This window comes from Montipora foliosa, chromosome 6 (genome assembly GCF_036669935.1).
Source record: "Montipora foliosa isolate CH-2021 chromosome 6, ASM3666993v2, whole genome shotgun sequence".
In the NCBI taxonomy this organism is placed as follows: Eukaryota; Metazoa; Cnidaria; class Anthozoa; order Scleractinia; family Acroporidae; genus Montipora; species Montipora foliosa.
The window spans coordinates 63,641,205-63,664,632 of record NC_090874.1 but is presented as its reverse complement, the minus strand read 5'-3'; the positions used below and the strand labels follow the sequence as shown (position 1 = coordinate 63,664,632).

Here is a 23,428-nt window from a genome sequence, read left to right as displayed (position 1 = left end):
GCATATGTTTGTTTTGAGACCAGACATCGTTGAACTTAAACTCTTAACGTTGTCGAGTTCTTCCACAGTTCATGCCACAATACATACGAGAATGCCCTGGGAGGCGAATTTTTATTTCCGGTAATGTCTTGATCTAACAAAACCCACCGCGTTTTGAAATATATGGAAGGCTGACTATGTTTTATCGTGAAAAATATTTAGTAAGCGAAGTCACGTTATCAAAAAAAGATAATTATATTTTGCTGGAGATTAACGACCCATCACCCTTCAAGCCAGTCTAGTGTTGTATGCAAATGATTTCAGAAACACCGGAAAAAAAATTCAGGCCGTGAAAGTTGATGAATAATTGATGAGCTGTCTTTACATGTACCGCTGTTATGTCTGGTACTGTAGGTTTTTCAATAAAATAAACATTTGATCATCCCATCGAGTAAATGTAATATCTACCTTTTCGCTTCTATAATACAATTGTTTCGAAAGACCGCGTTCTTAGAAAAACAATGCGACTGGGAATATTTTAATTGCACCCGTCAGCCGACTTCTTGCGATGACATTCTTGCTGCTAAGCGGGGTAGGCAGAGTGGCCTGAACGTTGCAGTAGTTGGATGAAAAAAATGCAGCAAGAACATCCCTTATTTCTAGGCTATGTTCGAAATCAAGAAGATATTATTGCAAAAGTCGCTTGACACTAAACCATCTGTGATTCGTTATTTTTGAGAGCGGTAATGTTGATTTGGACCCGGAGCTACCCGTCCCTATTTACAAAATGCTGCATACCAGACGGTACATCAGAATGAGGCTTCCGGCCCAAAAAAAATTAAATGTGCAGACAACAAAATGGTGGAGTTATATTTGTCAAACATCTTTGTCATTCTTAGCCTAAGGCTTGCTTATTTGATGTCTTTAACGCATGCTTTGCCTCATCAAATGTGCTAAGCTCTCGTGGATGGAAGAGTATTCGTAAAATGAATTCACAAGACACTGGAACTCATCAACAAATAATGAAAATCCGACGAACTACTTTGGGATTCGGTGTTGTACAAATTCTTCTCGGGATTTCACTGACATCGTTGTCTTTCACAGCGTTTGCGTTCACTTCTTCGGACAGAATACGAAAGGCATGTCCTTACTGGGCAGGATTCACGGTATAAGAATTTTATTCTCTGTACTCAGTCTAAAAATGATAGCTATAGAATACATCGATCTTACGTTAGGGAGTTGTTGATTCGTATGTTTTCATTACTTAAGGTGTTCTGTAGCGGAGGTGTTGGGCTCATCGCGTGGAAGAACTCAACGGTTGTATCAGTAAGTCTTTTCTTTTAATTTTTTTAAAAATAAATCTTCAAAGTTATCCAGATCGATTATAATACATCATTGATACGCGCGACTCGTCCAACTACTTAGTTAAGTCAAGTAAGTTCTTCTTATTTTCTCTGTTGTATGCTTAATTCAACTTAATTTTCAGGTAACCACAAATGTTATCACTTTCCTTGTTGTATGTGAAACAGATACTTGATATTAGTTGAGAGAGTAAGAAAAATGAAATCGGCCTTTCACAGTTGAAGTAAGTCATCAAGCTTATTATTCAACTTAGCAGCAATAGAAGACACCATATGTTCACCCATATGGTCAAATGAAAGATCCTTTTTTTCTGCTTTCGTCCATCAATGTCTTGTAGATTATCTATCAGTATTCGACATTGAACTCAAAATGAAACTAATAAATCTGGAAAATGCTAAACTTCTTTTGCGGTTGCAAGCTTGAATACATGTTTGCAAGAAATTTCCAAATATTTTAAGAGCGGGTTAGTTTCGGTGGCAATAAATGATTCGCTCGGAATCTTTTTCAAGAAGAGGTCAGTATTGCTGCCGGAAGCATGTTTCGTAAAATGGAGAGACAGGATAAGCGCCTCGGAAGAAAATACACGCAAGAAAATAAACGAAGATTTCTCACTGAAGACTGTTATTGAATAACGTTTTTAAGACAAAATATTATTCATGCAAAATCTCGAGACAGCGCGCCGCTGAGCTCTCAATTAAATCCTTTTGTTTGTATTATCTTTGTTCAAGTTAAAAATGGAGTTATTTTTTTCAGATTTGAATTATTTTTTTAATTGCTTCTATGTGAACGCCAGAGGGGCAAAATTATTATCATTTTTCAGCAGAAATAAAATGAATCTCTATATAACTAGTCATTCATTGTTTCCTTTCGGATTGGAAGATAATAAGTGTGGTGAGTGTTGCAAACCGATATTGATAGAGTGACATTTGGTTTCAATTTGACAACTGAGTGTATGGAATGCATTAAAGTTCTGGGAATACTTTGCAGAAAGTTCAACTTTATTGTGGTGAAGTTTCATGTAGTTAAATAATCACCCAAAGCATACATGTACCATCTTAACGATGGGAGATATTTTTATTGCTAAAAAGAGTTGTTATCCAATACAAACATATTAAATTCTAAACTGTTCTGAGGTGTCTGTGTAAAAGGCATTGCACTGATCTCCAAGAGTGAAAAGCATGTTTTAGATATTGAGAAAGAGGTTTCAATACTCCCGTTTTGCTCTCGAAAACACACCTTGACAAAGCATCCTTAATAGACTTAATAACTTTAACTTTGCCTTTTGGCTTATTGATGCCTACAAGTTATTTATTATTTTGTTATTTTGATTTGAAATTCATCCAGTGATCAGCCAGGTATCTTTTGACAAAGGGTTCAAATTCCTTTCAATTATCTGTATCATTGTAGTCTTTTTTCGTCTGACTGCCTTTCTGGCAGTTTTAGAATGGGTCCAGCCATATGTGACGTGCCTTTTCATGCTGTGAAATCATTACATTCTGTGGTAAATTCAGTACGATGAAGAACCATATCTTGGTAGAGTTCCTAATTTATACAAGTCTGGAAGAAAGGATAAGCAATATACTCTGAGTTTTATTTTTAGAGATGTTTGTCTCTAATTATATGTAATTTTCCTTTCACATGAATTATTCAAACATGCAATGAACAACATCTTTTAAATTTGTGAAATTGAAGCCAAGCAGGAGGTGTGCATAATACGCATAAAGAACTGTAACTGTTCAAGCTCATTTCCAAAAATTGAGGATGACAAGATTTCACTTTACATATACATGTAGATCTATCTTTTAATATTGTTTTTTCCATCCCACTTGCAACTTTGCTAGTTACAGTAGTTGTGGGTAGAGTTGAAGTTGGATCTTCAAAGACCAAAAGAGATGGTTTGCAACCAATCTTTATAGAGAAACAGATAACAATGACGTAATGTACGTACAATTGACGGATCTAGCGAGCTAACGAGAGATCTCATCCACCAACATGGAGACGATAACATAATGTGAAAACAACCTATAGGATTTAAACAAAGAGAATCTGCCTGCAAATCCTGGGCCGTGATGCCTGATAATAAGAATATACAACCTCTTATAAAAAAACTTACACATACAAAAGTGATAGTGAATGATTGATGTACCAACTTGAAATGCCTTTGGCAGCCTAAGGGAAGCTATTCCCTATATTTCCAACCTCAGAGAATGATATGTGAAAAATAACGCATTACAAGATATTGAAGGGGAGTTTTGTACAAATTCTGCTGGAAAAGGCACTAGACAGTTTTATCAGTTGATCATGTTTTGTGAGGACAAAGGTTCAAGTAAACTAAACAGGAGCCACAATGATTCAGTTTGTACTTTTTGGAATTGACTAAGACTCCTTGAACTTCAATGTGAGTAGTCACCACACAGTCAAAATTCCTGTGATATAATTGAGGTTCCCGTCCTTAGAACAGTGGATAGCAGTGGATGATAACTTGCCAGTGGATAACTATTATTGGTTTATTACACATCTCAGCTGCCAGACACATTGATTTGTAAACTCTGTGGAAAGTGATATCCATCTTTTGAACAACTAAAGCCTGGTGTTCATATTGAGACAGTAATGTCTTTTTAATTTAGTAGTCTACAATATATAACAATAATTATCGATAAATGAGATAAATAGCAGCAGTCAAAGTTTCTTTCAAATTGAGCACAAAAATTCATTACTTGATGCACTTGACAATGTAATCACTTCTTCATGAAGAGAACCTGTATACATGACATGGCAAGCAGCATCCAGGAATTTCAGTTTTATTGGTGCAACTGGTTTAAATTGAATATTGCGTGATTGAGCAAGTGAAGTGGAATTGAACGGTTATGGGTTCGAATCCCATTTAAGTCTGAATTTTTCACACTTGTCCAGAAATGCAAGCCCAATTTTGATACAGTGTCCCTGTAAGCCCAAGCATTCCCAACCTATTTCTAAAGATAAGGTTAGGGTAGCCTCCCACTCAGGCACTCTTACAGCTTGGTAATGCGTTCCTCCCCTGCTCGCTTGGGGGGAGAGGAATGCATGATGAAGCCCTAAGAGTGCCTTTGTGGGAGGTTAAGGTTAGGGTAAAGGTTAGCGTTATTTTTAGGTGATGGTAAACACAGCATTTCTGAGACGCTTTGTGGCTTTAATTGTCTGTATTCCAAGACACGTCTGTCGAGTGATGTTGAAGTTGGTGAAAAAAAGCAAGGAGACACTTCGTGACGCTTATTGAAATCTCTGTGTGTCTAATTAATGCATTCCTGGACATATCTGGGATTTTTCAGGCTTTGCAAGTCCTCAAGATTCTCAGTAACCACAATGATCACTGTCACTTATTTAAAATTATGTAACCGCAGCTCAAACGTATGGAATTTCTTTTGTTCACTTATCACTCATTCACATATTGACCAGCTCCCAACGGACTTGATAGCTACCACAGCTCTGGCCCCAGTTGTTCAAACAATGGATAGTGCTATCCACCGTATAAATCACTATCCATTGAATAGCGCAATTGAGGGCCAGATGGTTAAGAGCAAGTTGCAGCATAATCGCAAATCGCATAGTCATGGTCAAGTATGGATTTCTTCAGGCTCCTTTGCAGCTTTTCAAGTTTTTTTTAGAAACCACGATGATCACTTTCACTTAGAATCATGCAATCGCAGTTCAAATATTTGGATTTCATATATAGATGATATTACATGGTTGCGAGAAGATGACGAATTTTATGTTTGAGTGGCGAGAACAACATCTCACTTGTTTGCTGTGCTCACTTGTGAGATATTGTTCTCGTACAAGAACATAAAATATATATTTTCAAGCTAACATGTACTTTTCTTTTTATTGTATGGACAATGAAAATACATGGCAGAAATTGAAAAACAGGCTTTAATACAAATACTGGGTATTAATAATTATACAAATTAAAAAAATGGGCAAAAGGCAGGAATCATGATGTTGTTGCTCAATATGTCCACTTGTATTACCGGTACATACAAAGAACATGCCACTTGGTTCACGGATGTAGTGACATGGTCCTGAGAAGGACCATTGAATACTGTGACCTTCACCCACAAACTGGATCGTAATCCACCAATCACCACTCACCATCCTCACACTACTTTTTCCCCACTACCAATCACAACACAGAGCAGAGCATCACTACGTTCGTTTGAATTTTCAACCATCACTTGACTCTGAGGATGACTTCCGCCCAGGTTGTCAAAACGTCAGTCACTGCCAACAGTCCTTTTCAGGACTACTTTCACCCAGGTGATCAAATTTCATCAAGGTATGTAACTCCTGGGTTCTTCTAGTAAACTAGAAGTGTATCTCTTCAACACCTTTCTATCATTCCCTATAGAATGCATTTTAGGACATTTTTGCCCAACTATGATTGGACATTAATTTTGGAATGATTTTCCACCTTCAAGTTGGACTCTCCCAAACAAAGCATGTTTTAAAAGAGCACTTCGGCAACATTACCTTTTTCAGTATTGAAACTTCAGACTAACGATGAACACATTATTGTAATAATTATATATGTACTTTAGCTAGTATACAATTCTTATTGTAGTTTGTAGGAATCAAATTTAGAAACATACTAGGGCACATTATTAGGTAACTGTACCTTGAGTGTACAATACTTTATGCTGTAATATTTGTTTATTTGAGATAAATAAATAAATAAATAAATAAATAAATAAATAAAAGCTCCCAACAGGGGTTGAAACTCAAACAGTAGAGCAAGTTGCAACACAATGGCACAGTCATGGGTGTGAATCTCTTTTTAGCCTGGATTTTTTCTGGCTTATTTACAGCTGCTCAAGTCACTTCATACACTGCAATGAACACTTTCACTTAGATTAGTTCAAAATTAATAGCTGTACTCTTTCAAAGTTCCTTTCTTTTGGGAAGAGAGGAATCAATATTTTCGGGGGCTTGGGGGTGGGGACACATTGCAGTTTTTTCACTTTTACAGTGCATGATTGCAAGTCATACAGATATGTCCAGTAATGTAGGTAATTTTGATAGCCGTCTTAGAGTGTCCCTTTGTTCTACTTCCCAATTTCAACATCACTTAATTGCAACTGGGAATTCAGACGATATTGACGAAAAATGTATCCCTTAACCTCCAGTCCTTGAGTAAAGATAAATAGCTGAATTTAATAACATTGAACATTAGACTTGCTTCATCGGCAGCAAATGCTTAGACTTACTTAAAGGAAGACTTTGTGTTGGATATCAAAATTGGGCCTGCATCAAATTACCTGCCATTTCTGGACATATAAGTGAAGTCGTGTCCTTGGCTTTGTTGCAGATGTGCCTTTTCACATTTTTCTCCGCTGTGTGTGTGGTTCTTCAGATGGTTGGCACACTGTTAACTGGTGATGCAGGTGGACTGTTGAAGTCTCTTCTTATGTGCGAGAAACTTATCTCTGCAGACGTCTGCAAGTGCTGCGATTCAATTCAGGCATGCCAGCACAGTCCTGGAGGAATTGAATTTGAGGGAGTTGATGATTGTACCCTTCTTACAGGACTTCTAACTGGATTAATGTATGGACTTTTTGTTTTGACAATATTTGGGAGTGTTCTGTGCTTTGTTGCAACAATTCTGGGATGCACTGCTGTGGCACGAGGGACAGGCAGAAATCAGGTACTACTTAAGTAGAGCTCTATTTATGTTGGGCCATTATTACCCCCAATGTTATATTCAGGTGAAACACACTTGAAAGAACTTTGCTGGGAAGGATCCAGAGCCACCTTAAACATTTTCAATTGTGAAGGTTCAGCGTAGCTCTGAACCTGCTCCGGAGAATCGTTTTTTGAATTTTTGGTGCAGAGTTTAAACTTAACCTGCTGGGGCCGGTTGTTCAAAAGCCGATTAACGCTAATCCCAGATTAAAATTTAACCAAGGAGTTTATTTCTCTACTACTAAATGCTGTTCAAAGCTGATATTCGGCAAAACTATACATTAGAAGAAGTCAATCTTGAAAAACCCAAATAAGCAAAAGATACTTTCATCAAAAAGTTGAAAACATGAAACAAAAGTTTAAGTTAATCCTGGATTAAGTTAATCGGCTTTCGAACAACCGGGCCCTGGTCGCTTTCCAGCCACAAAAATAGAGGGTTAGTGAATTCGTTATATAAAGGGTGTTTTTTTGCTGTGTTAAAGGCATTAAGTAAGCATTTGAGAGCATTTTGTCTGACAATAATTGAGTTTGACATGGCACAATAACAGAGGCATTTCTGACAAACAGATGGTGGTATACCGCAGGTGACCGGCTTCTAATGAAACCCACTACGGGTTTAGTACTACAGTTTCTTGGAGGTGTTGAAAGGGTTTTGAGCAAACTTAAAGTTTTACGGAAAGCGTTAACACAACGAGATTTTTTGAATATTTTCGATTTGCTCAAGCGCTGTTCATGCAAGTTTTATTCCTAGGTAACCGGCTCATTTTTGTTATATTAGCGGCGAAGTGATTACTGACAGAAGCGAGATGATGTTCTGTCGTCCGTACCCTAATTTTTTCGGAAAATACGAAAAAAACCGCGTCGTCTTTAACATCAAATTTTATTCCTAACTTAGAGAGTACGTTCGTCCAAGATCGATCCGATACTACCTTTGGGATGAATGCAATTTCTGGTTCGTCAATGATCTATTTTTTGAAGTCTGCGAACAGCGGAAAAGTGCAGGAAAAAGACCTCTATATTAGGGGTTTCGACAAAACCCCTATATTAGAGCCTCGATCTTCTTTCGCTGACTACTGGACAACGCCTCAGTCCGGCTGACTTTCGTTTGTATTTTGTATTTTTTTCAAAGTTCAGATACCGGCAAACCTTACATTTTTCTAATATATATTTTGCTTGATTCCCTCACAAAGTTTAGGCGTGCTTTAGTCACGAAACATTCCCTGTTTCAAACTTGTGCGTGCACAATATCGCAGCGTTTTAACAACATTTACAGACGATGACTTCTAACCCCGAGGTCTTTGCTCTTTTGCCAAAATAATTCAACTAACGCTCATCTCTGATCATTTAAAGTAATTAAATAGTAATTAAAGGAGATCGCAATTAAGTAGGATCACAAAGTTCCGAGAAGCCAAAGTTGTAGTAAGGCGTTAATATATTTAAAATTTTCTTACACAAAGAATCTCAGACGGCCTTCGCTTATCAAAGTTAATCGCTTTTCCTTTGTGGCTCAAACCGTGAACCATTTAAATTTGATGAAATTTGAAACTAAATTGAAAATTTCATCTTGGGATTAAGTTTTCTTCTCCTCGCTTGTTTGCGTGCAACTTTCGACGCTAATCGGCAGACGGTTTGATTGCCTTTTTTTTTTTTAATCTATCATGCATACGCTACAGACAAGAGTAATATTATTTTTCCTGTCTCGTCGATCAATCCACCGACTTAAAATAAACGCAGCCTCACGCGAATTTTCACGTACCTGACCTTGTATTTACAGACATCATGTCGAAGGAAAATTTTCATTGGATTGTTGCAGTTTGCGTTCGACAATTCAGCGGAAGCCATCGAATCACCCTGTATTGCAGCCGGAGCACGTGACCAGTTCCCCAGAACTAACTGATTCAGCAGTATGGCCCGATTCAAACGCCGCACTTCTGCGGCGGTGTGACATCTGAATCACCCGTCGAATTTCTGCCGCAAGTTCGACAGGCTGTGTCGAACTTGCGGCAGAAATGCGGCCTGCCTCGTCTCCAGTTGTTCGCGATCGCTTATTTGGGGGATGTGTGAGTTAATAGACTGATACGGGCAACAAATTTTTGTTTCAAAAAGTAGACGTCGATTTTACCTTTTGCAATAATTTGCGACGAAACATTGTTGCGCGACAAGTTGCGAGCCCATAACCAGAAGCCTACAACTTCAATACTAGATCAAGCTACGTTTACACGGGTCCGGACAGATTTTTGCACGGACGAATTTTGTACCGCCTGTTCACATGGAACAGTGCAAATTCTGTTACAGATCGCGATGGTGTTTACATGGATCCGTGCAAATATTGAGAACAGTCGCGGTATTTGTTTTCATCTGTGCTGTGACTGGTTCAGCTAATGCTTTTAGCCAATCACGTTGTAGCTAAGTGCAGTACGCGGTAAATCAAACATGCCTTTCTGGAGTCCGTTTCTCGAAACTCCCGAAACTTTTCGGGTGCCACATTTTCCTCTGTATCTCAAGAAACGAGAGGATTTAAGTCGTCAAACTTCACGGTTATTTTGATTCTTGGTACCTTAAAAACATCTTGAAAGATCAGCTTTCCAAAACAGGCAGATGGCAGTTTCAGAAATGACTTTTCGGGTCTTTCGAGAAACGGGCCCCTGGTCCCTGACTTTTTCCACGGTCGGTTGTTTTGAAAGCTGTACATGCTCACCAAGAAATTCAAATGTGTGCGTTGCATCGATCGATGAAGATCGGAGACAATGGCCATTGGTAGCAACGTGTACTACAGTAGCCTGTTCCAGGCCCCTAGATAATCGGGAAAACGAAAACAACTGCGCGGGAAAAGCGAGTAGGGGCTTGGGTCGAGGCAGGCGACTCGCCTCGACCCAAGCCCCCACTCATTTTTCGCATGCATTTTTTTCTCTTACCCTACTATCTGGAAGCCTGAAACAGGCTAGTACTGCAGTAGCCTAGCTAATCCGGCTAAAATAGCGATGCCCGACAGCTATCGCTTGTCTCCTCGTATCTGTATCGTGCTTTTGTTAATTTCTTTTGTGTCAAATTTGATTTTAAAAAGAGCGAAATGTAAATTAACAAATTGCGACCTTACAGCATTTTTGCGTAGCAACTAAAAACCATAAGTAGATTCCAGGCCTTAACCGCGGTTCGGCTGTTTTCATGAGTCCGTACGCATATAGGAACCGTATTGGTCAAAAAGTTGACCTGCTTTTTTTGTCCGTGCAAAAATTTGTCGGGAACCATGTAAACGGGGTCTCACTCTATGCAACAGCATTTTCACGGATCAAGCTATTTTTAGATGAGTTCTTAAATAAGACTTGAAATGCACGAGTGACCATGCATTCTCAGAGCTATGGTGATGGGTGATTTGGAGACAGTGTGGTGTGACAGGGCGCTTGCCTTGAGATCCGGAGATCCCGGGTTCAAAACCCGCTCCGACCAATCGCTGAATTTCTTCCTGGTAGTCCCTAGTTCAACTTCCCAGTTGCATTTGTGAATAAATAAAGGGGGGGGGGGGGGGGTAGTTTCTAAAGAAACTGTGGTGCTGCGTCGGTGGGGAAGTAGTATACAAAAATTTGGTTTTATCAACGGAGTTGATAATGTAAATTGACCTTTCGAGCGTTAGCCCTTCGCGATCGTCAGAGCGAAACGAGGAATTGTGGGTTGTGTGTAGTGTTTATAGTAGAGTAGGAGCTACGCTATTGGTGGTAACATGGCAACATGTTAAACAGGAGTACATTAGTTAAATGAAAAGCGTTCGTTGATACCGTGGGGATTAAGGGTGCCGATTTGAAAGACGAATTTTTGTTCCAGATTCTTCCGTCTTTCCGTCGTACCAAGATGTAGGGAAAGGCCGCAGATAAGACTTGCATGTTGAATGATAGCCATGTGTTTTTTTGGAGTGGTAAGGGAGATTAAAATGACAAGCGAGTGGCTTGGATGCATCTGTAAGTAGAGCTGTCGTTAGCGGAGAGTTGGCGAGTCTTTGCCAATGATCGCTGTGACGACCGCAGAAAGCTTCCATTATTATTTTTCTCTTAACCACGTTTGATCTAACCCTTTCTCCATAGTAAAATGGAATTCCCAGAAACATCCCAAAACTATTAATCCATCAACCTTCATTGGATCTGTCAAGTTTTTCCAGGGTAGTAAATATTAGCCTGCGAATACAGCCGCCGCAGGCTAAGTAACGGTGATTCAATGCGTTATGAATTTTCCGCCCCCGCGTATGTACAGCGGTTTTCCTTTCGAAAGGTAAAATCACTCATGCATATCGGAAGGTGAAAAGTAAAAATGCATAAAATGATCAAACAGACATAAAATGGTAAGACTTGCATGTTGAATGATAGCCATGTGTTTTTTGGAGTGGTCAGGGAGATTAAAATGACAAGCGAGTGGCTTGGATGTATCTTTGTCATTCTTCTCAACATCGCGAAGGTTTTGGCGGAATCGGTCGCCTAGTCGTCTACCTGTCTCACCAATGTATAATTTACTACATAACGTACAGGTTATGCCAGGCTTTATGCGTCCCAGGGCGCAAAAAGGAATGATGATGATGACAAGTTATGCAATAAATGACTTTTGCGGAGGTACATGTGAAACGATCGGTGATCTTAACAGATCGCTTAGGTCCCGATATTTTGCTAGTGTTAAGAGTGAAAGAACAGTTTTTGCGTCGTGAGCGCGCCCATTTGAAAGTGCCGGGTTGCTCGTTGGTTTTGAGTGCGCTTCTAAGTAAAAAGTTGCCTACGTTTTCGTCGCGTTTGAATGAAATTAGTGGAGGTTGCGAAAAGATTCTACCAGTCTCGGGATCATTTTGGAGTAATTTTAAGATATTAAGAGTGATACTTTTGACTGCGTGATTATGAGGATGGAAAGTGATGGTGAATGGAATTCAGTCGTTCGTATCCTTTTGTGACGTTTGTAGTGATGACTGTCGATCAAATTGTTGGGCACGATGATGACCCGCTTTGACCACAGAGACAGGATAGTCACGTTTTTCGAAAAACTGGCACTTCTCCTCTGATTTGGAGTCTGAGTCGGAGTCATCACTACATAGACGTCGACGTCGTGAATGAATACAACAAATAACTAACGATGAAATGATATATGAAATGGATCATATATGAACTGCGGATATGAAATCAAGTGAAGCTGTGATCTTCGCAGTTATGAACGCAATTTTTGCATTTGCGTAAAGAAGCCTGAACAATTCAGGACTTCAACGGGGTTTGAACCCCTGACCTCGCGATGCCGGTGCGACGCTCTGACCAACTGAGCTATGAAGCCACTGACGTTGGGAGTTGGTCATTTGTGGGTTCTAATGTTCCCGTGAGGAATGAATCAACGATTAAATGATATATGAAGTGGATCATATATGAACTGCGTATATGAAATCAAGTGAAGCTGTGATCTTCGCAGGTATGAACGCAGTTTTTGCAATTGCGTAAGGAAGCCTGAGCTTCCGCTGTTGTGGTGTGGTATTGTTGAATCCTCCAGCAAATATGTGGGAGGGTTAGTAGCGCTGTTTCAAAAAGGCTTATGACGTATGAGGCCTTGCAAGCACAACCTGTCCTTGTGTCAAATTGTGGTTTTCCATGACGTTGTGTATCAAAATGGGGAGCGAATTGCATCACCTCTGAATCCGTCCTCGCCTGTTAAGGGAGCCTTAAGCAGGCGCTTTTTGAGACGCGGACGGCAACCGGAAGTGAGCTGTTTTCCCTTTTAACTTGTCTTCACTCGACCACATTTACATTGCTAAGTACCTTTTGTCCATTAGAGATGATTTGTATAATAATCTGGGAGACACCACTGTCCTGGCACGCGAACTCTTCTCTTCCGGTTGCCTTCCGCGTCTCAAAAATACGCGTGCTTAAGCTCCCTAATTAACTCGTTGCAAACCTCACCAGGCTTGCGGATCAATTCATCTACAGTCAATTCTCTCGTAAACGGAAACCATCGGGAATTGAAAAAAGCGTTCGTTAGTAGAGCTGTTCGCTTACGAGTATTATTCCCATAACGTGACACTTCAAACTGCCAAACGAAAGGACAGCATGCTTTCCCGCGGACAAATGGAGATTTGACAAAACCGACCCCACGGTTCTGTTGCTCTGTCAAAGGTCATAGTTTTGTTTGTATTGCAAATTAAAGACAAATGTTATTGCCGTGAGTCCATAATTATACGTGGGGTGTCCGCTTAGGAGAGAGCGTGAACGAAGAAAAATCCAATTATAATTTCAAGTTTCCGCGTCCGTAAGTGATACTGTCTGCTAACGGGAGTGTGTAAATACAGAGTTTGACTAGAAGGTAAAACGAGGAATGGAAAAAAAGTGTCTGTAAGTAGAGCTGTCGTTAGCGGAGAGTTGCAGTCTTTGCCAATGATCGCTGTGACGACCGCAGAAAGCTTCCGTTATTATTTTTCTCTTAACCGCGTTTCATCTAACCCTTTCTCCATAGAAAAATGGAATTCCCAGAAACAACCCAAAACTATTAAATCCATCAACCTTCATTGGATCTGTCAAGTTTTTCCAGGGTAGTAAATATTAGCCTGCGAATACAGCCGCCGCAGTCTAAGTAACGGTGATTCAATGCGTTATGAATTTTCTGCCCCCGCGTATGTACAGCGGTTTTCCTTTCGAAAGGTAAAATCACTCATGCATATCGGAAGGTGAAAAGTAAAAATTCATAAAATGATCAAACAGACATAAAATGGTAAGATTTGCATGTTGAATGATGAATGAGTAGTAGCGCTTCCGAGAGTAATGTCGTAAAGCGAAATTCGAATGTAGAATTGTGAAAGTCGAATGTAGAATTGTGAATTCGCATGTCGTAACGTGAAACTCGAATGTCGATTCGCTAAGACCAACGATGAAATGTGAAACAAACATAAAATGCGAAAGTTGAATTTTGGCGGGGATATAACGCCATACAAACAACACATGTCTATCTGCGGCCTTTCCCTACATCTAGGTACGACGGAAAGCCGCAAGAATCTGGAACAAAAATTCATCTTCCAAATCAGCACCCATAATCCCAACGGTATTAACGAACGCTTTCCATTTAACTAATGTATTCCTGTTTTTCACATTGCCATGTTACTACCAATAGCGTAGCTCCCACTCTACTATAAAAACTACACACAACCCACAATTCCTCGATTCGCTCTGACGAAGGGCTAACGCTCGAAACGTCAGCTTTTAGAAACCCTGCACTTGTAAATAGCCAACTGGTCTGCCTCCGGCTAGTCGGGATTCTTAACAGTTGTTGTTGTTGTTGTTGTTGTTCTGTTCCGTCGATTCGTTCTGTTTCATTGGCCCTGAAAAGCCCCTGTGGGGAGCGGTCAATTAAGTATGTGTAAGTATAAGTATGCATAATTTTAGATTTCTCATACAGGACTTGTGATTGGCTGGAAAGCTAGACATAACTCGGTTTCCTCAGATACATTCAAGTTGTACGCTGCTAGTCAAGAGCCCCTGCCCCTTCTTGTATCAGTAATTTCTTATCCCGATGGTGCTTTCACATTTTGGAAATGTATAAATCGAAAAATCATCGTCGTTAGGCTGTTCTAGGCTCTCAGATAGTCGAGAAAACGAAAAGAACTGAGTGTGAAAAGCGAGTGGGGGCTTGGGTCGAGGCAGCCCGCCTCGCCTCGACCCAAGCCCCCACTCGCTTTTCACACGCATTTCTTTTCGTTTTCTCGACTATCTGAGAGCCTGGAACAGGCTACATCGTCGTGTGCTTGCGTCCCTTTCAAACTGTTTTTTATACAATCTTTATTTTAGGGACTTCGCGGCCGTCATAGCTCGAGGCGTTCTGGCAGCAGCGATGAGGATCGTTACACGTGGGTGTCATATCCAACTGATCTTTCCACGATACCATCTTATGCTCCCCCAGTTTATCACTCGATCGAGAACTTTCCAGATTACGGCTTGTCGTCCTGCATTGTTCCTCCTCCTGTGTTCGACCCCACAGATTTACCACCGCCTTACTCTTCCCAGAATCTTTCACTTGCCGAATCTCAGAACTCTCTGTCCTCTCCAGAGTCTTCCACCAGTCAAAATCAAATTTCTACTGGTCAAGAAGTTTCTGAACTGCACACGCTGCTGCAGTCATCACCCATTTACGATAATGGACCAAGAACGCAAAGCAATGGTTGCAAAGCGCCCTGCGGAACCTCCAATGGAGTTATTCATCTTGTGGCTGGGGACCCACGTTTGGACAGGGAAGTCGTAGGTGAATCTTGTGAGTCTTTTGCATTCACTAAGACGGACTGTTCCGACCAAGAGAACCCTCTCGGAGGCGATAAGGGGTTACTTGGTAGAGGAACAATTGGAGATGATATGAAAGGAATTGATGTTATCGATGAGCCTCATGGCAATTCATCTCCCAGACTTGAAAGACACTTGTGTGAAATTGTACCACAAAACGCAAGGACGAGATCCTCAACCACACGGAGGTCAGGTGATGAGTCACAGGTAACCGAAGCCAGTGGCAACCGCGGAACACCAACCTTCAACTCGCCTTGCCAAAAATCTAGAAAACTATCTCTCACAAGATGTAGTAAGCTTGGCGAAAATTCTATCTATGTGAACTCGTTCGAGGTTTTGTCCAGACCTCCCCCCAACGTGAGAGTTCCACTGGATGATTCGCAATTGTGTTTCACAACTAACAGATACTTGAACACAAGAAGTACAGAGCAACGATTAAAAAGATCTTTCGTCGAAAAACACAGAAGAAGTCAAAAGAGAATAGGAAGAGGTAAACACGGGCGGCGAAGGCATGAAGTAGAAGTTCTGGATCAAAAACGTAAACAAGATGCTGTGCTTCAATTACCGGCTTCGCAGGTGGATTGTGCGAATGAGGACTCTGCCTTTACGGGCAAGGAATCAGTGGTTTAGTTAAAGCTGGATGAGGGCATTGCAGTTAGGTATAACTAACTTTAATTGTAGACAGACCCTCTGAGCATAAGTGCGTGCTTGATAACTTCGCGGGGGCGGACCCCAGCTTTTTCTTTGGAGGGGTTGCACCACTAAGTGAATGGCGTCGCCGAATGATGACGGTTTTTTTTGCAGAATACCAGTTCTATTAGAAAGCCTCAGGTCATCTCATCTTTATTAAACTTTCACTGAGTAGTCAAAAACAAAAACAATGATTAAGGTGATAAGAAAATAGGATAAATGTTAAGGACGGTGCCTACTAATTCAAAGGTATTTTTGCGCGGTTTACTGAATATGCGGGAAAAGCAGATCTTAACGAGTGTTATTGAAATCCAAAAAGAACATTGGGGGTAAGCACGCATTTTTCGAAGATAATTAATCAACAATATTTGTAAAAAGGCTTTAAATCATAAAGCCATGTATGGCGTTCTTTTCCAAATTGAATCTTTATTATCTCTGAAAATGCGTGGTTACCCCCAATTTTCTTTTTGGATACCAAGAGCACTTGCTAAGTTTGCTTTCTCCGCATAGTTTTGAACCGCGCAAAAATATTCCTGTGTTAAATAGCACCCCCCATAGGAAATCCGAGTATTTTGAGATGCGCAGAACGTATGCGCAATAACAATAGTAGGCACCGTCCTTAAGTTAATTATTAAAAAAAAAAGGCTCAGTGAGGAACAATCACAACAGAGCACGCTCCAACTAGGTGAAGGCCCCTTTGTCTTGTGCAGATCTCATCGCATTGCTAAAAGGATGTCTAGATAAGAATATCGTAGACACAGTATTATGGTACAGGAAGGGTTAACGGAAAGCTCCAGGGACGAGTTGTTGCAAAGGTTTCTCAGTGCGATAAATCCCTACGCAGTTAAACAGAGTTTAGCCGAACGTGTGCCACAACGAAAACCTCGATCTAAGTAATATTGGTTTTAGCCGGTCTTTAGTAAGCTGTTCGTAGTGAAAAAATAGCGTCGACAAAGCAAGAACAAAAGGAAAAAGCATTTATCTACTTGAAGTATTTCTTTTCAAGAAATATCTGCGCGAATCTGTTGTCGAAAATCGTGGTTTAAACCGGCCCTACAGTTTGTCATGGCGCCAAACTTGTTTGTAATGACTTGGCCCAGAAAATAGTAGCTGGAAACAGGATTTTAGCGTCGATCTGAAATCCACTGGTAGAAGCAAAAGAATGTGACATAAAGAGAGGGAAACCCTGTACCCCATGGTAAGTACTTAAAGTTTATTGTTAGATTGCGGTATTGAACAGGCGCTGCAAAGGTTATCTTTATCTGTTCTCAAAACCATGGGGTGCATTTTCAAATTAACTGACCACTAAGGTACGTCTTAAAAAAACCATGTAGTATATGGCACAGAGGAAAGAATAGATTTTCAAAATGATATATTTTTATCGCGTTGGGGCTAAATGTGAGGAATTATTTCTCTTATCTACTAGTCTTCTCTTTGTAATAGGAAGCTTAAGCAGAAGCGACGTGAACAAGCGGAACGCGAACGCCAACCATGAATCTGCACGCTTTGCACGTGCGTTTTAAAGTCACGCGGTTTGGTACAGTTCGAAAGGTGCCTGAATAGCCTGCGAAGCGGACGGTTTTCAATGTTTTCTCTTTGAGTGGCGAGGCCGTGCGAGGTATTGCATGGACGGGAAATCGAAGAACCTCTCCAGGTTTTCCCGCTCGTTAGGATTTCCTCTCCTGTATTTGCTGTTGCTCAAGGCGCCAACAAAACCGCCAGCTTCGTTGACTACTGCGTGAAATAACCAAACGGGAGGTTATGTGGGGTACTTAAGGACACGAGGATAAATTTTCCGTTTATTTTAAACTTCCATGCTATTCATGCCAGTTCAATCTCTTGACAGTTGTTACACAAATTATTTCTTGAACAATTAACCTGGATTGATCGAGAAATGATTGTAAGACCGGTACCGCGACGTTCTAGTGTCAAGTGATATTCTTGTTGCCGTTGTCCGGCGTCATCTTGTTCAAGCTTCCTAAAAATGGTACATGTAATTTGTTCAACCTCGTTTCCAGAGTCAACCTCGTTTCCAGCGATGGAGAGAGAAAAGATTATGTCAGTTTGGGAACCGATTTGCTGAAGTGTAACACGAACTCTGCTTCTAACAACTCGACCCTGGGGGTCGTTTCTCTGAAGGACCCGAAAGGTTTTCGGGTCCGAAAAGCCACTTCCGAAACTACCATCCGCTATTTTTGATAGGCGGGTCTTTGAACATGTTTTCAAGGTAAAAAAAAAGCAAAATGATTGTGGAGTTTTAATGGCTAAAAGGCTCTCCATTTTCTAAGAAACAGAGGAAATAGTGACACCCGAAAAGGGCCCGAAACTTTCTGGGACGTTCGAGAAACGGGTCTGCCTCGGTGATGTCCAAACATGCACTTAATCAGCAAGGGGACACTTCGTCGCACCTATTAAGATTAGTACGTATCTAATTACGAGAATTTCGGGACATAGTTACGGGAAAATGGTTAAGTGAGAAGCGCACAGTTTTAGTGAATATCAGCATTTTTTTCCCCAAACTTATCGCTGCCTATATACGTCAAGTAAAGTTTGCTTCCAATTACAGGGCGTAGTTACGATTAAAGAATTGCAGTGTGGAATGAGGGTTTTCTTATGTTTGTCCACCAAACAAAACTGAAAGACTTTTGCTATGAGATTAGTTGGCTGCACTTGTGCAAAACTAAGTTAATTAATCCTTCAAACTCGTTGTTTTAAAGCCTCCCACAAAGTGGAAAATCAGCTGTGATTTGTTCAAAGACCGACCGCGGAGTAGAAAGGTTTAGCAAGGCCTTTTGACGTCACCGACAAACTTCTTTATATGGTACTCTTCTTTGGAGAAGTTTGTGACGTCAATTTGGTTACGAACCCATTCTCTGTCATTGCGTGGTTATGAATCAAAACTGGGCCAATTTCCTGATCAGTCAAAGCAAATAGAAAAGTGAATTTTAAGACGGAAAAAAGGCTATAAAAAAACAACACAATATGTTTTGGACAACGTCCTTTCAGAAATTAAAATTTTATTACAGAGTAATGGATAGGTTGTAAAATACTTTGGGGCTGGACCACTTAAAACCTATAGAGGTATTAAATTTAGTTGTATTTGATCCTCAAACCCCAAAGAAGTGTAAAGATAGAGTGAGAATTTCATGATATGTACATCGGGCCTCGTGTCGTTCAATACCGCTTCCTTTACCTATGCAGATATAGCGTAACGGAAAAATTACAGTTAAAGTGATTCTCGCGATGAAGCCTGGCTCTAGAAATGCGAATCACTTTGGTAGAGAACAATTTGATTAAACTCCAATAAGGAGTTTCGAACGCTAATGTCAAGGGTAAACTATGTTATGTTCACTTGAACGGCAGGCAAAAGCTATAGACAACTGATCTAAAAAAAACCCCTTCTCAACATTGTGTACCAACGTTTGTGTGCATTCTTTGTTGTCGGCCGAAAACACAGGAAGAGTGTGTTTTGGGTAGTTCGCTGTTGTGGGCTTTTATTTGAAAGCTTTTTCAGATTCGTATGAGACTGTGTGGAGCGAATTTTGTTCCATATTTATCTTTCCGAGTCAAGTTGTTGGAAGACCGGATACCTTGATTGAACCAGGAGATAAGACGTCATCCAATTTATAAGAGGCAAGATTTATCTTTTGAGAAAACTCTCCTCTTTGAATTATGAATATTATCGGGAAGGTAATAAGATAAATTTCAATGGTCAGCTGAAGCTGAAGAATCGCGCAGAGTTTAAGGCGTTTTTCATGTGACAAAAACTCCCACTATGAAATTCCGGACATTTTGTGTGGCCAATGGAAGAGGATTTTCCGATTGGCCGTTCCCAGCCAATTATGTGGACGAGTTTAGCGCCAAAACAAAAAAAACAACTGAACAGATATTACGTCCTGGTTGGAATGGTCCAACAGAAAGGAATGTTTTGTAACTTCTTCAGGTTTACAAAAACGGTCAAAATTTATCTTCGCAAGCTATTTTTCGACCCCACCAAGGCGGGTTACCCACCTCCATGTAAACAGGTCCTTAGTTAGGTACTAAAATGGTTGCATGGCGACTTGTCCACCAGGTGTGGTCGTGAGCTAAATTGACTTAATTAATTTCCAGACACCTCTTTAAGGAAATTATTACTGAACAGCACGCACGTGCTTATTCCGTGAAGAAATAATGTTAAATGCCTATTGTCGTGCTCCTGCTTATGAATGTTACGTTTTGGCTAGCGAATTATCATGATGGTAATTTTAAGGTTGGTGTTTTATCGGCGTAATAAGAGCTTCAGTACCTACCTGTCATCGATGTCAGTATTGCAGAAAAAGAAACTAATTTGTTCAGTGAAACTTTAGTTGGGAGATCAAACATTCCTACCTTTATCTTGTTAAAGTTATTGTCGTCCAAAATACATAAGCGACCTTTGGATTCGAATATCAAATGCATGCAATCGCGCGTCCTTCAATCGAAAGCACAGACAGGTTATGATTGACCGGAGCCACCCGCGTGGGTGAACCGCGCGGTGGACCGGCCATAATTCGGACTGAGCAATTGCTCAAAACGCAGAGAAACGTTTGCTTGCAAGTCACAAGTTGGTTTTGCCTTTGCCTGTGCTTTTGGTTGTTAAAAAGCGAGATTTTTAAGCCAGTGGTGGTGTAAAGCAATCGGCATTGAAAACCTCTCGATGTGATGCTGAAATGCAATTTTCCTTGTTCTTTCAACTTGTCAGTTATTCAAACATTTGTCTCTATGGGACGTTAAATCGCCATTTACTTGAAAATTGAATCAGTGATGTAAAAGAAACAAAAAAAAGTCAAATTCCGTTATTTTTGACTATAAAACATTCAAGAGACTGGGGTGTGATTTTTTAAGGGTAAGATATTTCTAGACTTAAAATTATTAGCATAGTTATTTATGATATCTGAATATCTCTGAATTTGTTGCAGAGAAAGTCATTGTGTTTTGAAACGAAAAAAAAAGTAAAAATTTCATGAAACCAAATATTGGCTTAAGTGTGTTATTGCAATCTGGGCTACTGGGTTTGGAGGAAACTTGTACAGAACTTGGGATAAACTGTGGACGCTTTCCATGTGACAGAGCTCTCTGTTCAGACTGCCGCGGCATGTCACAGTGGAACGCCACTAACTTTTCAATGCCTTCAAATTAACACATTTCGAATATGATATATACTCCTCCAGAAGAATGCGAGGAATTATCACGCAAGTTTTCCTTCAAATTGTTGCATTTTCTTTGCAAACTGATGGGTCTGACCGGCCAGTTCTGACAACTAGGAAAGCGCTCTACGAATGAGAAACTACTGAGTGACTTCGGTGGACATTTTAAACAATTGTCACTTTATAGACAACTGAATTTTTCAGTTGTCTTTTAAGCGACGATGGCTTAAATCGTCCAGCTTAGTGCAAGGATTACTCAGTTCTCTCAAATTGTTTCTATTAAAGAGAAACTTAATCTCATTTCCGGGATTCCAACCTCGAGTGATCGGACCAACTAACTCTCTGAGGGTCTTAAAAATAACTAAGGAGGAAAAGTGGTACCCGCGACGTTGTATTGACACCTACTACACTGAGTTGTGGTCTGACTTTCAAGTCTTCTCGCAGGCCTTGTCTCGCAACGTGTCCTGTTAATGTGGCATGCTCAAAAACCTCACACAATTTTCGTAAAGTGAGCGGATGGAGTTTTCGGTCGGCATTGTGCTCTGCAAGCCTTTGTAACGGGCTTTGCTTTGTTGGCTGACCCTCACAGCCAAGGTTGTGCTGAAATTCAATAACGAAAAGATAAAGATTAAGAAAATGCAAAGCTATGCCAATTATAGGCGCATAGAGAAGTTATACGCATAACAACGGGTCTCCTCTAGCTCTCGAGAAACGGAATATCCGAACTGGTAAGAGGAAATGCGTAAGTTTGACTCCTGCAAAGAAAGTCTCGGACTGTTTTTTCCTCTAAAATCCCCGATTCACCATAGGGAAAAAAAATGATCTCTCTTATTTCTTTTACCGAGGTGACATATACCATCTTCTTCATTACAACAGCAATAATGCATCATTTCGTTCTAGCAGAAAAGCGGGAACCTTCTCATGACAATGAAGTTAAATGAGACTCAATCGAGTCTCCTAAAATCTCAGTGGTGCAGCATCCGACCTTGTAATCGGAAGGAAGGTCGTAGGTTCGACTCCTCCAATGGAGTACTCGGATTTTTCCGATCATCCCCTATAGCTCAGTGGTAGAGCATCCGAACTAGTAATCGTAAGGAAGGTCGTAGGTTCGACTCCTGCGATGGAGCACTCGGATCTTCTCCTATTTAATCCTAGCCAATAGTGGGACAATTCTCATGAGAACCTTCGTTTAATGACCAAAGTGCTACGTGGCTATCATAGCTCAACTGGTAATCGGAAAGGGCGTGGTTTCGACTCCCCCAAAGCAGCACTTCGATTTTTTGCGCGTGTCCCCCGGTCACCACCGAAAAAAATCTCTCCACCATAAATAAATTAGGTAAATATTCTTATTTGTTAACGTAAAATCCGAATAAACTAATTATCTTCGTTAAGTCAAAGGCTTCGTGGATGTTACTCTCTTCATTCACGAGAGCGATGTTAAACACGCAAGACTGAGAATACAAAGGGCGCAAGTGACGCAAAATTTCTTACCCAGAGGCTAAACATCTTTATCTTTGTTCAACACCGAGAATACTGACATAGTGTAGAAGTCTCACTGAGGCCCGCGGGAAAGGGAGGATCTCGTGCCAAACATATGGACTGCAGACTGAGGACTGTGGATTGGAACTCCGTTTACAATATCGACTGTGGATTGAGGTAAGGAATGGGGGTCCCCGCTGTTTAAGTAAAAAAAAAAAAATTACCTAAATCTCAGTGGGAGTTGTAACAAGACTCACACTAAAAAGGCAGAACAAGAGACAAAGGGAGAGAGAGGTGTTAATCTGGACACGTTTGTTGGGCCGACTTCGTCATACAGTTTTTAATGACGACAAATATTTCAAAGGACTTTAAATTAATTTTTAGTGACGTGTCAAAATAGTCCAGAAGCACAATAAATCAATTTTAAATATTTTATAAAACACGGTTTACAACGGCCAGCATCATGCAATTAAAAAATGGAAAATTATTTCTTAACTTTCAGGCTACCGAGATGCAACTTGTTTTGCCTGGCATACACTTTTCTCAACAGCAACGGTGAATTGGTTCTTCTCTGATTTTAAGCAAACCGTCATTTTTAAGTTTTATACTTAAAAAAGATAATCCTGTCATTGCTGATATTACCAACAATCTCCCTGATCACAAATTCATTCATGTGCCGAGATATGGTCGTGGTGGCGGAGTTGGTGTTGTGCTCCGTAAAGGATATGACGTAAAGCAATCTACGGATAATAAATTTAATTCACT

General features: G+C 40.4%; 2 protein-coding genes and 2 long non-coding RNA genes across 4 annotated transcripts in view; 2 read left to right on the top strand and 2 right to left on the bottom strand.

The window, feature by feature from the left end:
• LOC138008121 (inactive tyrosine-protein kinase PEAK1-like) overlaps positions 1-23,428 on the top strand; it is a 301,176-nt gene that overhangs the window by 238,290 nt on the left and 39,458 nt on the right. The window lies entirely within an intron of this gene.
• LOC138008106 (protein ENTREP2-like) lies at positions 525-21,253 on the top strand. Its single transcript, XM_068855313.1, has 4 exons — positions 525-1,145; positions 1,249-1,305; positions 6,683-7,018; positions 14,844-21,253. The coding sequence occupies exons 1-4, from the start codon at positions 966-968 to the stop codon at positions 15,957-15,959; spliced, it is 1,689 nt and encodes a 562-aa protein (XP_068711414.1). The 5' UTR covers positions 525-965; the 3' UTR covers positions 15,960-21,253.
• On the bottom strand, positions 2,356-9,860 carry LOC138008111 (uncharacterized). Its single transcript, XR_011124167.1, has 3 exons — positions 8,813-9,860; positions 6,633-6,851; positions 2,356-2,898 (listed from the first exon to the last, which is right to left on the bottom strand). It is a non-coding gene; the product is annotated as an uncharacterized lncRNA (long non-coding RNA).
• LOC138008109 (uncharacterized) overlaps positions 21,438-23,428 on the bottom strand; it is a 7,337-nt gene continuing 5,346 nt past the window's right edge. The window contains exons 2-3 of the long non-coding RNA XR_011124166.1: positions 22,676-22,860; positions 21,438-21,784 (exon numbers count right to left, since the gene is read on the bottom strand). This is a non-coding gene — a long non-coding RNA (uncharacterized lncRNA). The remainder of the gene's footprint in view (positions 21,785-22,675; positions 22,861-23,428) is intronic.